Here is a 14,201-nt window from a genome sequence, read left to right on the forward strand (position 1 = left end):
ACCGGGTTTAGAAAAATAGGAGGAGGAAGGCAAAAAGTCTGGGGATGACCATGTAGAAAGGGCCACTTCCAACACTTATGACATGTCTCATGGCCAGAAGGTTCAGAGATGAAACTAGGAATGGACTTCATTGGACCCATGGGTTTACTACCTCTTACTATGTGAGACACCATAATATTAATCAACTATTTTAGCAAATGGATTGAAGTTAAGTTTATTTCTCTGCCCAACATCAAAAAGATGGTTGATCTCCTTAAATATTTTGCCACAAATGATTCCCACATGAATTAATCAGCGATAGGAGTACAGTTAGTTTCCCATGAAACGATCAAATTTCTTGAAATTAATAGCATCAAAACCTGTAAAATATCCCCTTTACCACCCCCACAATAATAGGCAAGTGAGGAAAGAATCCGCTTGTTGAGAAAAGCTCAGTTTTCTTTAAAATCAAGAGGTTGTGTGCTTGCAGCTCTCCGGATTAGGTTATGGTCTTATCGCATTACATCACACACCACGTTATACCCCCTTCGAGCTGCAGGCTAGCTATCATTAAATTCCAACCTTAGTGGTTCAAGGTGTGCAATAGATGGGTAAACAAGTATGGTATAAAAAGTGTTATTGATGCAAGAGACAGTGAGTGTGAAACAAGGGAAAATGCTTTACTCCAACTATACTAGAAATGCAAGCAAGAATTCGCATGTTCAAGAAGGGGCCCAAGTAAGGTTAAGTATGCATGTAGCAAATCTCTTTAAAGCAAGTATTGTAAGCTTTTGCATTTGATAAAAAGAAAAGGCACCAGTCTTGTTTTAGAATGGCCAGCGATGGAACGGTTCTCATATTGTTTTAGTCAAAACTAATCTACCTGAATACCTTATACCTTCTTTCCCTAGGCCAGATTCCTCAACCAGAGACTGTGCAAATAATCTCTCTCTCTGATGCGCCGGTCTTGGACGATGGAGGTGGAGCTCAAGCACAAAACCAACTTCGATCTTGAGAAAATCATTGCAGAAGAAATGCTGCACCACCCTTCCAATTTAAAGACTATGCTTTGGATTAAAGTTTTTTCTATGGGTAGGAGAAGAAGTAGTGAATAGAACTATCCTAATCATCCATTATATAAGTTATTCCTTATGTCCTATTCCTTTCAAGCCCTTCCTGTCCACCCCGTTTGTGTGTATGCACGTCCCCAGCATGCAGTGCTGTGCGAACATTCTATTATGACAGTTGGATGTTGCGAAGTGTCGCCTAAGGAATTAAGGGTGTCCACTCATTACTAAACCCCCCTAAGTGAACAGAGCAATTTGTTTAAAGGTATTATAAACAAATGGATTTTTCCCCCCGAATGCCACACCTGAAGGAATATTGTAGCACCCATAACAGGCTGATATACAGTCTGGGGCAAGGGCTTGGTACCACTTCCTAGGTAACAGGAGCAGGTTGTATGCATATAATTTACGAACATCTATGCAGATGTTGGTACCAATTTACCTCTTTAACACTTATGACAATCGCTACAGGAGGAAGAATACCCACAAACTTTTTAACAAGTGAATTTAGCAGATCAAGATCAGTAAGGATGAAAATTGGTTACTTACCTGTAACTATAGTTCTCTAGTATTGGTATCTTTCATAGATTCACATGCTTGAATCATCCTCGTCGAGGTGGGAGCCTCAGTGTAACTTTAAATATATATAGCAGTAAGTGTATCACACTAGGCCTCAATGGCCCAAATAGGCACTGATATAGCCTATCCATGTTATTTTATTAAAAAAAGAAAGAACCTTACTTGAACTACAACCAAGCGCCAGCACCCCCTAGAACACTCCCCACAGAGGCTGTTTCCCTCAGATTTTCTAGTACGAGTGTGTAGTAGATAGTTTTATGATTAAGGGGAGCCTCTGAGCGGAGGAGGGTGGGTCCCATGTGAATCTATGAAAGATATCAATACTGGAGAACTATAGTTACAGATAAGTAACCAATTTTATTCTCCAGTATTGGATCTTTCATAGATTTACATGCTTGAATTAGACTAGTGAGCAGTACTATTGTTTAAACTAGCCATAACATCTATAATAAGAATGTTACATTCAGTTAATATTAGAAAGCAATATAGCTATGTATGGAGAATAATAACAGTAATAAAAATAACCATAACAATAATAATAACTTTAGAGAAGTATAGATCAGAACTTAAGTGGAAGGGGGATAACCATAGAGGCTCACCTTAATGAAATGGATGTCTCAGCACTGCTTGCCCAGCAGCCGTGGACCATGTTGCTGCTCCGCAAATGTGTTGTAAGGGTACTCCAGCGAAAAGCACCACTGATGCAGTCATCGCTATGGTAGAGTGGGCTTTAACCTTACTTTGAAGCTACTTTCCTGCTTGGGCATGACAAAATTGTATCGCTAGACCGATCCACATGTCAATGGTCTGCTTAGATATCACAGAGCCCTTTCGAAAGCTACAAATAGCTGGTCCGATTTGCGAATGCTCTGTGTTCTTTGAAGGTAGAACTTTAAACATCTTCTTACATCCAGCGAATGCAGTGCTTTCTCTGCAACCGTTTGTGGGTTAGGAAAAAACGTTCTTAAGACTACCGGCTCATTTAAGTGGAAATCTGATGGTACCTTTGGTATATATTTTGGATTTGTTCGAAGTATCACTCCATTTGGAGTGACCTGAAGAAAAGGTTCTTTGATGGTGAAGGCTTGTATGTCACTCACCCTTTTTGCTGATGTGAGATCCAGGATAAGTGACGTCTTCCACGAGAGGAACTTTAACTCGGACCTGTGAATTTGTTTGAAAGGCGGCTTCATGAGTTGTCCCAGCACTATGTTAAGGGACCATAACGGTGGAGGTTTACGCACCAGTGGAAACACTCTAAAAAGGCCCTTGAGGAATTGTTTTACAATTCTGGTAGAATATAGTGAGGAGGTGTGCTGAGAGCGGCGGTATCTTGAGATTGCTGCCACATGTACTCGTATGGAAGAATACGAAAGCCCAGATTTCGCTAAGTGCAACAAATAAGGAAGTACCTGTCCCGGAGGAAACGAGATAGGATGGATTGCTTTCGCGGCCCACCAGAAACAGAAACACTTCCATTTAAGTTTATAGGTCTTATTGGTGGTGTCCGCTCTGGCCAATATTTTCTACTTTCCGATGAAATGTTCAAGGTGGAATATTCATTGAATTCGGGAGCCAGGCCGATAAGTGTAGAGATGAAGGATCCAGATGCCTGATCGGGCCCTGGTGCATGGTCAGTAGGGTTTGGGTCTGAGTAGAACATGTGGCTGTTCCGAATAGAGAATGAGTTCTGTGAACCAAATCTGCCTGGGCCACCTGGGTGCTACTAGGAGGAGACTACATCCCTCTGCTTTCATTTTGTTGATCACTCTGGGGCTAAGTGGAATCAGGGGAAAAGCGTAGGCATAACTTCCTGCCAATCTCATCAAAAACGCATTTCCCCACGACCCTTTCTGGTGATGCCAACTTGCGTAATATGGGCATTTCCTGTTCACGTATGTGGCAAAAAAGATCTAGATTCGGCTAGCCCCACTTCTGGAAAAGTTGGTCGAGAACGTGTTGGTTGAGTTCCCACTTGTGATACTGGATGAATGTTCTGCTCAAAGCATCAGCTAAGAGATTTGTTTGCGTTGGCAAGTATTCCGATTTGAGAAATTTGGTTTGCTATGGCCCAGTCCCATATTCTCTGAGCAGGACGTGAAAGCTGCAAGGATTTTGTGCCACCCTGTTTGTTCAGGTAACACATACTTGTGGTATTGTCCGTTCTGATGAGAATTTTTGAGTTCCGTATTCTTGGTATGAAGGCATTCATCGCCAAATCTATCGCTTTGAGTTCCAGTTGGTTTATATGAAGCTGTTTGTCTTTGTGTCCAGATGCCACTTATCCGGAGAGCTTGAAGGTGAGCGCCCCAGCCCTCGAGTGACACATCCGTCATTATGTATTGTGGCACTTGTTGAAGAAAAGAAAGGCCTTTGGATAAGTTGGTCTGTTCTGCCCACTAAGACATGGCACTTCGCATTACTGGTGTGATAGGAATTAGACTGTTGATGGAGCCATTCACTCGGAGCCACTGAGAGTCCAGTTGCTCCTGTAAAGGTCGCATGTGTAGTCAGCAATTTGGGATTAGTGGAATACATAAAGAGATCATTCCCATGAATGATTTGTAATTCTGAAATTCCCAGAGATGGAAATGCTTTGGATAGTATCCAGAATTGCTCCTAAGAAATTCAGCCTCTGTGTGGGATGGAAGTGTGGCTTACAATCATTGATAGTAAGACCCAGACTTTTGAACAACCGGAGGCTGTGTGGTTTACCACCTAAGCTTTTGTGGAGCCTTTATGAGCCAGTCGTCTAGATATGGAAAGACTTGTATGCACAGCTGGTATAAGTGAGCCGCTACTGGTGCTAGCACTTTGGTAATGATTCTGGGGGCCGACTTTAATCCGAATGGGAGGACACGAAACTGTAGGTGCATACCAGCTACCAAGAACCTGAGAAATTTCCAATGGTTCCGATGTATTGGGATATGGAAGTATGCATCCTGGAGGTCTAGAGATGTCATGTGATCTCTTGTGTTCAAGAGGCATAGAATGTCCTGAAGCGTTACCGTGCAAAATGTCTTTTTTCAGAAGCTTGTTTAAGGACCTCAAATCTAGGATAAGACGCCAATCCCACGAAGGCTTTACTAGAAAAAAGAGGGAATAAAATCACCAGTTCCTGTGCAGTGTTGGAATGACTTCTATTGCCCCTTTGTGTAACATCACATATGCTTCCCTCAGGAGCTGTTTTAACATCGGAGGTGGTGGTCCTGACGGAGGGGTGTTTGGAGGCTTCTGAATGAATTCTAGAGGTCCCCTAGATACTATATCTAGTACCCATTTGTCCGATGTTATCTCGGACCACTGAGGAATGTGGTAAGTGATGCGGCCTCCAATCTTTGGAACACAGGTAGAGTTGGTAGCTGGTATTAGTGTCCGGTAATTGTTTTCTACCCGTGTCTCTGCCATGGGTAGCGGTTCTTCCCTTCGTAGGATGTCTATAGGCAGCTGTAGGTGGTGCCAGATATATCTGCTGGTGTTTTCCATACTGCTGTCAAAAACCTGCCTGAGCCATTTGGTATTGTGGTCTATATGCTTGGAAACCACCACAAAAGGATTAAGTTCCTCTTCCTCTCGTTCCCTGAAATGGTTGCTTTTTGTACTGCAACGTACCCAGGGATCTGGCCGTGTCGGTATCTGCCTTTATGGACTGCAACATGTCACCCACATGTTCGCCGAAGAGCCTTTTCCCCCCCCATCATATGCCATGTCAAGTATTCTACTTTGAACCTCCAGCCTAAAAGAAGTAGATTTTAGCCAGCCCTGTCTTCGCAAGACCGCTGCCCCTGCCAGTTGACTAAATCCTGTTAGTGAGATATCAACTGCACCATCGATCACTTCGGCTGCGATCCGCTCTCCTTCCTGCAACACCTTCTTTGCCTCCATTTTAGCATCCTTGAGCAAGAGGTCAACGTAAGCAGGCGTGACTGCCCACATTTGGCGATCATATCTACCTAAAATGGCTAACAAGTCAGCAGCTTTGACTGTTATTGCGGCTACTGAAGAGAACCTTTTCCCTATGTTGTTCAGCCGGCGTGCTTCTCTATTTGGTGGGGATGTTATTGGTGTTGAAGGATTTTTTGACCGGCGTTGTGCCGCTTGAGATACCACAGTATCCGGCTTTGGTTGCGTAATTAAACAAGCTGGATTATCCTCTGGGGCTTTATACTTTTTCTCCAATTGTGGGATTTGGGACGGTACTGTAGCTGGATTTCTCATTGCCTTCAAACCTTCCTGCCATATGAAGCCCATTATAGGGATAGCTCTTACTGACTTTTCCGTTGGTTCCTTAAAGTCATATAGGAAACAATCAGTTTCCCTAGAAAGAATGGGCAGTTCAAAACGTTTAGCCGCTCTTTCCATCAAATTATGGAATCCACCTATGTCCTCTGGGGTGAATCCACCGGTCCTGCCACCGGTGGTGATGGCATAGGAATTCATCCCACTCGCTAGGAGCGGTTTCAGGTATTTCCCCCTCTTCTCTTTCTTAGTCTGTGGATTGAGGGTCATCCAGAGGCGGCAGTACAAAAGGGATGTTCGTATCTGTTCTGGGTGGTGTTCCTGGAAAAGCTAGGGAGAGGAGTGTGCAGTCCCTGTTACAAGTTATGCTGCTGTGTGATCGGGGTCGCTGGTAGTGAGGGCGGAAACCTTCTGTAATAGTCCTGCAACATACTCTGGAGGTCTGTCACCAAAGACCTTGGTATAGGGACAGAGGTGTCTGTTTCCATCTGCAGAATATGACTGATCAGGTTGGACCATGGCTGAAGAATAGCTGTCCCGATACAGATCACCACCATAGTCATCCAGGTCTTGACATTTGACGTTAAGCTGTGATGGACTGTTGGCCACTCCAAACATTCCATCATCCCAGAGAGAGTACATCATCGTCATCATCTAATAAGTGTTGAGGAGGATACGGTAACACCTTGCTTATGGAGGTATGCATTGGTAGGATTGGCTATGTCTTCTTTCCTACCGTTATTAAGGAGAGAGGAAGGAACTTTGCCGTTACCAAAGTGTACATGGTGAAATCACTCGTAGACGTAGCCACTGCTGTGTCAGTCACTGATGGTTGTGCCGCCGCCGAGGCTGCCGTCGATGAAGATAGTGAATGGTTCCGTTGTCGACAGATCCGTCATCGGAGTCTTCGCTTCATCTGATGACAAGGGAATTTTTGTTGGCCTGTTTCTCGTCGATGATATCCTCTTGTATATCCTAGATGTGATGATCGTCAAAGAAAGTGGCGACAACGTAAGTATCATAGAAGACACTGCCCTGGTGAACGTCGACATTATTGATGTAGTTACTGTAGACATGGTCGACAGTGATGTCAACAAGCCTTTTCTGTCAGAATCGGAAGAGTATTTTCCTGTTTTTTTTCTTCAGTGACAGAGAAGCACTTTTTGGAGGTGCCTTTTTCCCCAAAGGTGTTGTAGGCTCTGAGTGAACCTTTAAGGGCTTAGCCCTGGTTTCAGATAAAGATGAGGCAGAGCTCCCTTAGTCTTTGTTTTTCCAGCGAAAGGTGTTTAGATTTTTTTTAACTTTCTTTGCAGGGTCTGCAGAAAATTTCTCTTCACCTTTAGACCTTTTTAAGGACTGAGAAGTCTGCGAGGAGGTTCCACCCTCTTCAGAAAAAGGGTATTCCATGGCTTTCTGTTTTGGGAGCCATAACAAAAGTGTACCATCCCTGTCTTTCAGGGTTTTATGACTGAAGGTGTGACAAATATTACAATCTCTCACCTTATGATCTGGATGTAGGCAATATATGCACTTCTTGTTGGGGTCATCAATATGAAGTATTTTTCTCCCACAACTGCCAAAATCGCCGACAAGTCCTTTTTTGGCTTGCTGGGACATCCGGTCCACTGGAAATCTAAATTCTCTGAGCGAAGATTGTTCTGTGAGAAAAGAAACTGAGCAGAGCTCAGGGAGACTCCCTTCACACGACGTGCAGTAGAAAATCTGAGGGAAACCGCATCTACGGGGAATGTTCTAGAGGGTGCTGGTGCTTGATTGGTTGTAGTTTGAGTTTGGTTCTTTTTTTTTTAATAAAAGAACATGGATAGGCTATATCAGTACCTATTTGGGCCATTGAGACCTAGTGCAACACACTTACTGCTATATATATTTAAAGTTACTGTGAGGCTCCCACCTCGACGACGGGGATGATTCAAACATGTGAATCTATGAAAGATTTAATACTGAAGAAGTTTGTTATTTCTAGTTAAGCCCGGCTCCTGCGTAGCCCCAATACCAATGTACTGCTAACCAGACCCTGAAGGGAGCCAGACTTCACTTTGAAAGTATGACATATTGACAAGGGTGTGTATCGGAGGGATTTATTTATAGGAGGTTGCTCAACCCCATAATGTTGTGGACAGATATACACACAAGGATTTGCACATCCCTAGGAAATAATCTTTGCATGGACAATTCAAATTAAAATGGAGGTCATATAGAATGTCCCCTGAAAATATCCCAGCCCACTGGGAGCGAGGAAAAACTTCTTAAACCTCTCTGGGATCCGATGTTGACCTAATGAAAAATCAGAGGAATTCACGTTCGAATTTCTTTGCACCAGCATCATTATACATGTGACCTTTATGCTATATCTGCTAGATCCAGAGAGCTTGAAGTCTAGTGTAGGTATTTGCACTAATCAATTTAGCTATGAATCATCACAGGAGAGGGATCTTGCAAGTCTACCTGCGGGCTCTCAGAGGACTGGAGGTCTGGGGGTATGTGACATGATGAACACAGTAGTGAGTGCTCATAAAATACTAGGGGTCCTAACATAGCAGCACTGGTGCTACATTTACAGCTTTACTGTTAGTGCTATGAGTCTTTGAGTGTACAGGACACTTACCTTCGTTTCTGAGGATATGCAGGAATGAGTACAAGAAGCCTTTCTGCTTTCCCGCCATTGACAGAACTTGGATACGAGACTTCACCGAATCAATGGGATACACAGAAAGCCAAAAACAGGCCCCACCAATACCGCCACTCACTGTCAACGGAACAGCACCTACAAGGAAAGAAAAGACTAAGGGCCCCACAAAACCATGAAAAACACCATGATCGTAGACTAACCAGCACTGCATTCATGGTCCAATACTGATTTTAGTGTAGAAATGTCCTCAGCAACAGAGGGAAGGGCAAGGCAAACACGCCTTTTCTTCTTTTTCAACAGTCTTTCGTGTCATGGCCACTTCAAGCCCATTGAAGAACTCAAACACATTTCAACAACAGAGTATGCAGTTCCTATATCTTATGTAAAAAAGGGTGCAGACAAAAGAAAGATTGGTTAGAAGCTGAGGAATCAGGAGGGACATTGATTTCTCAGGAACAAGAGCCCTCACACACCCGAATTGGGGGTCATGCTTCATCGGGCGTGCTTCATGCTGGGCCTACGCTGCAATGCCCAATGGACCTACAGGGTAGGTCACTGATACCACCATACTGGGAGCTGGGACAGACCATTTCTGGTCCTGGCCAGTATTACTTTAGTTTGTAATCTAGGCAAGAGGGCCCCCAGATTAACATTGTTAGGGTACCACTTAGCCTATTTTAACTCACTCATCCCATCCCAATCTACAGCACCATGTTCAATATATACACCTCCTACACAGCAATCAGAAAGAGATCTCCAGTAAAGAGCCCCCCTGCGAGGCCCGTTGGCAACTGCAGCGCCAGCCAATGTGGAGCACGCCCGATGATTAAGCATGACACCCGTCCGAGCGTTTGAGGGCTCTTGCTCTGGAGAAATCAGATGTCCCTCCAGATTCCTCAGCTTCTAACCAATCTTTTTCTTCTACACACTTTTCTATACGAGATATAGGAACTGCATACTCTATTTTTGAAATATTAGCCTATTTGGGAGCACATACGCTGGACCTTCAAGCATGCTCAGTCCCCCCTCTTAAATAGCAGAACTCTAAAGCAGACCCTACTTTGATAGTTGGCAACACCTTCAATAGGGATGTATATAGAGCCTGCACCAAAGAAGATCAGCAAAAGACCTAAGCTCAAATTGCATCAATCTCTACTGCACAAGCTATCAGGCAACACCCAAGTGGGAAACCAGGCTCTTAGTCTCCTGCTCATGAGGCTTTGGTAGGGTAATTTCCTGGATATGTATATAGCATGATCTAAAACTCCTCCAACCCCCACCTTGCTTCAATATTTCTAAGACTGCTCCTTTTGCGGGATAAACACTCAAATGGCGATTCATCACCATAGCACCAAGAGGAGGAAGATCTCATCTCTCATCACCCAACCACATAGCATGATGGATGACATGACTGAAGATATCTCACATCTCTGTATCAGTGGCATGTCAGTCTGCTGAGGTTATCAGAGACCTGTCTGGTGCATTCTACAGAAGAGACTTCTGCAAACTAACAGTCTCTCTCTCTCAACTCACTCTTAACTGTGCTACACTTACCAAGATTTTCTTTAGTTTGGCCGGTGTAGGTGAAGAGAGTTCTGCTCAACTCATAGCCCCCGAAAAAGAAGAAATATCCAGGCACCTCGCGCAGCCATGTGCTGGTCATTCCCTGGAAGAAGCCCGGCAAACCTTCAGTCTTGAATATTGTATGTACAACAGACCATGTGGAGCTAAAGAAAATAAGAGTAGGGAATCACCTAAAACATGGCAATATACTACACTGTTTGTTTCACATGAACCTGGATGTATATAGACCTTTCAAAGCAAATTATGCAGCATTCGCTACCCGGGTAACACTCTACTGTCTTTGCAGCCAACAAAGCAGGCTGCACCAACTTTACTATCGTGGGGAGAAATACATGTTTACTACTTTGATGCCAGGAAAGCAAATTGTGTGATCTTCCCAAATTGTGTGACCAGTTTACCTCCTGGAATCTTTGGCTTCCAGGAGGTAAACCTCTGTAGCACTACCTGCCGGGAGTGTGAAGAGATCTTTAAGCTGGTGGTGCTGGATTGGGGAAAAAATGTATGGAGAATAATTGGCTGATTGAGATGAAATTGAGAGGGAACCTTAAGAATGAATTTTTGATTGGTCCTGAAAATGACGAAATTATCTGAAACGTAGGAAAGGCTCGAGTACTGAAAGCCTGGATCTCACTAACTCTTCTGGTGGAACAATCGCTGGTAAAAAGGCTACTTTGCATGTAAGAAACTTTAGATCAGCTCTGTGAATAGATTCAAAGGGGAATTTCATTGTGAGAGTACAATGTTAAGGTGCCATTCCTGAGGAGGTTCTGTTACTGGAGGAAAAGCCCTGAACAAAGCCTTCAAGAACTGTTTAATTAGTTGTGATGAACAAAGGAACACTATCTGAGGACCGTCTATTTGTAGAAATGGCTGCTAAACGTGTATCTAATGATGAGTGGACGAGGCCAGATTTCACTAGCATTCGAGGATATGGCAATATCTGCTCTGGAGAGGCTTCAGAAGGCTGCAGGCTATTTTGTTGACACCAGGAACTGAACAGCTTCCATTTCAAACTGTATAATGTAATCATGCTTTCCGCTCTCGAATTAGAGAGTTATGTCTCTACATTCTTGAGTGAGCTTCAGATGTCAGAATTCATAGAATTCAAGAGCCATGCATGTAAGTGGAGTGATATCAGATCTGGGTGTAATATCTGTCCCTAGTGCATTTATAGAAGCACTGGCGTGGCTTCAGACATTAGATGAAGTTCTGTGTGCCAGAACGGTTTGTGCCACTTGGAAGCGATGAGGATCAGGTGACAAGTTTCAATCTTCATCTTGGTGATGACTTGGGGAATAAGTGGAAAAGGGGGAAGCGCATGCATAAATCCCGAACCAATGCATCAAAAGGGCATTCCCCAATGACCCTGGAAGGGGATATCAACTTTTATAGAACTGGCATTTGTTTTCTCTGCAAAAAGATCGAGAGTTGGTTTTCTCCATAATGCGAATATTTTGTCTAGTTGGGATTGGTCCGGCTCCCACTCATGGCAGTCGTCCTTGGCCCTGCTGAGTGCATCCTCCAGAGTTGTGCACTCCCAAGACGTATTCAGCTTTCAAGGAGATGATGTGGGAGTGTTAGAGATTTCGTGCCTCCCTGCTTGTTGATATAATGCATGCTGGACGGATTGGCTGTCCGTAACAGCATGGAAAATCCTTCTATCCTCGAAAGAAAGGCTTGCAATGTGATGAAGATGGCTTTGAGTTCCAAGCTGTTGGTGTGAATTTGCTTCTGATGCTCTGACCATTTCCACTTAATTTGAAGATTCTCCATCCGTCCATTGACCCATCTGTTGTAATTATAAATTCTGGAATTAATGGCCGGTATGTGAGGCCTTGGGAAAGGCAAGGTTGGTGGGACCACCCTTCTAATACCTTTATCATCCTTGGTGTGATGCATATCAGATATTTGAATGAGCCTTGAAATTGACTTCATTGAGCTTGTAATTCCTCTTGCCAGGGTCTCATTCTGAGAAGCACAAGTGGAACTAGGTTGATTGTCGAAGATATCATGCCTAGGAGCGATTCACTGAAACACACTTTTCTTGATATTGTCCTGGCCAAGGATGTCAGTTTGTTGTTGTTCCTGCACAAGGAAAGCCTTGTTTTTGTAGTGTGTCTAGAACAGCTCCAAGGAATGTCATACTCAGTCAAGCAAAGAAAATTCTCAACTATTGGTACTCAGAGACACAGTTTTTGAAAAATGGCAAGGCAGACTTTTGTGGATTTGAGCGCTCTTTGTGGAGTTGAAGCTTTCAGCAGCCAGTCATCCAGGTACGGGAATACCCGATGACCTTGTTTACGGAGAGCTGCTGCTGCAATAGCCAAGCACTTGGTGAAGATGTGTGGGGCTGATCTGAGTCCAAAAAGGAGAATTTGGAATTGATAATGGGTACTAGCTACTGTGAATCAGAGATATCTACAATGTTTGGGATGAATGGGGATATGAAAGTATACATCTTCCAAGTCTAGAGATGTTATATGGTCTCTGCTGTTTATTAGGTCCAATATGTCAGAGTGACCATTCTGAAAGATTTTTGTGAAGGTATTCGTTTAGTTGCCTGAGGTCTAGGGTGGGCCTCCATTCCCCCGTTTTCTTGCGTACTACGAAAAAAAAAAAAAAAAAACCAGGAGTAGAATCATTTTCCTCTCTGATCCATTGGACCTTTTTCTATTGTTCCCTTGAAAAGCATCACTTTGGTCTCTTTTTTTGTTTTTTTAGTAAGTGAATATGGAGGGTGATTAACACCCTTTGGTGGATTCTTTGGTGGTTTCTCTGTGAACTCCAAGGTGTGACCATAAGCTGTTATGCCCACTACCCAATGGCAGAGATATTTGGAGATGTTTGCATCCACTTGGTGATGGGACGGTTGAGTAGCTAGTACTTGGGTTAGGTCATTGTTTGCGTCCTGTGTCTCTGGCCTGAAGTGAGGATCTCCAGCGAGCTCCCCAGAGAAATCAGCTGTAGCTGGTTGGCGAATTCCTTGTGTTGGTCTGTATTGAAGTTGGTAAGATTGCTATTGCTGCGAACTGTGGTATGCACCGCTATAGGTGGAGAAACCTTGCCCTCTTGCACCTCTTAAGGGCTGTCTTCTGTATTGTAAGGTACTGAAATATTTAGCAGTATCTGTCTGTTTTAATGGCAAGAAGTGCTTTGTCTATGTGCTTGCCAAAAAGCCTATCACCATCATAAGCCATAGCAAGTATTTTTGAGTGAACTTCAGGCCGAAATGATGTGGCTTTGAGCCAACCCTGGCGTCTCAGGACTGCTGCGCCTTCCAGCTGCCTGAATCATGTGGAGGTGAAATCCATAGCTGTGTCAATCATTCCCGACTAGGTGTGTTCGTCTTCCTGTAGAATCTACTTTGCCTCCTGCCTTTCATCTTCTGGAATTAGGTCTAGCATACTCTTGATGACCGACCCCATTTGCCTGTCATAAGGCACCAGAATAGCTAAGGAATTCACAGCCCTGACAGGGATGGCTGACATAAGGGAAAATCTCTTGCCTATTGTGTCAAGGCAGTGTCTATCTTTAATTGGTGGTGCCGATTCTTTGACCTTCTCTGAGCCACTGGGGAGACTACCGACTCTGGTCTGGGATGCTCCGTCAGGCATGCAGGGGAATTATCAGGCACCCAGTATTTGTCTATGCAGGGCAAGACCACTGTTACCATTGCGGGGTTCTTCATGATTTTTATCCCTTCCTGCCAAAATATGGTCAGTGATCTGTATTGACCTAACCGATTTCCGTGCCTGGTCCTTGAAATCATAAAAAACAGTCAGAGTATTTGACTGTTATTGGAAGGAGAAATCTTTCTGCTGCCCTCTCCATAATACAATGAAACCCCCAATGTCTTCTGGAGGGGAGGAAGCAGGAGGATTTTGAGGTGGCGATGGAGTTGGAATGACGTAGTCATCCCAATCAATGGTTGTGCTGGGAGTTCACCTTCCTCTCTGCTCTCATTTTCCGAAGTGGAAGGGTGCTCCCTAGGTGGTGGGGAACTATACGTGGCGGTGGTATCGTTGTAGAGATAGTTAGTGGCGGGAAGATTGGTAGAGTGTGGGAATGTATCTTTTTGGTCATATCAACCCCCACTTTTTGCA

The 14,201-nt window shown here is 43.9% G+C and overlaps 1 protein-coding gene across 3 annotated transcripts in view; it reads right to left on the reverse strand.

Annotated features, from left to right (window-relative positions):
• LOC138260632 (mitochondrial ornithine transporter 1-like) overlaps positions 1 to 14,201 on the reverse strand; it is a 153,952-nt gene that overhangs the window by 37,169 nt on the left and 102,582 nt on the right. For all 3 annotated transcript variants that reach the window (XM_069209179.1, XM_069209177.1, XM_069209180.1), the window contains exons 5-6: positions 10,069 to 10,241; positions 8,491 to 8,649 (exon numbers count right to left, since the gene is read on the reverse strand). In XM_069209179.1, the coding sequence (XP_069065280.1) occupies positions 8,491 to 8,649; positions 10,069 to 10,241 (332 nt within the window). The remainder of the gene's footprint in view (positions 1 to 8,490; positions 8,650 to 10,068; positions 10,242 to 14,201) is intronic.

The sequence above is a fragment of the Pleurodeles waltl genome, chromosome 2_1 (assembly GCF_031143425.1).
Source record: "Pleurodeles waltl isolate 20211129_DDA chromosome 2_1, aPleWal1.hap1.20221129, whole genome shotgun sequence".
Classification (NCBI taxonomy): Eukaryota; Metazoa; Chordata; class Amphibia; order Caudata; family Salamandridae; genus Pleurodeles; species Pleurodeles waltl.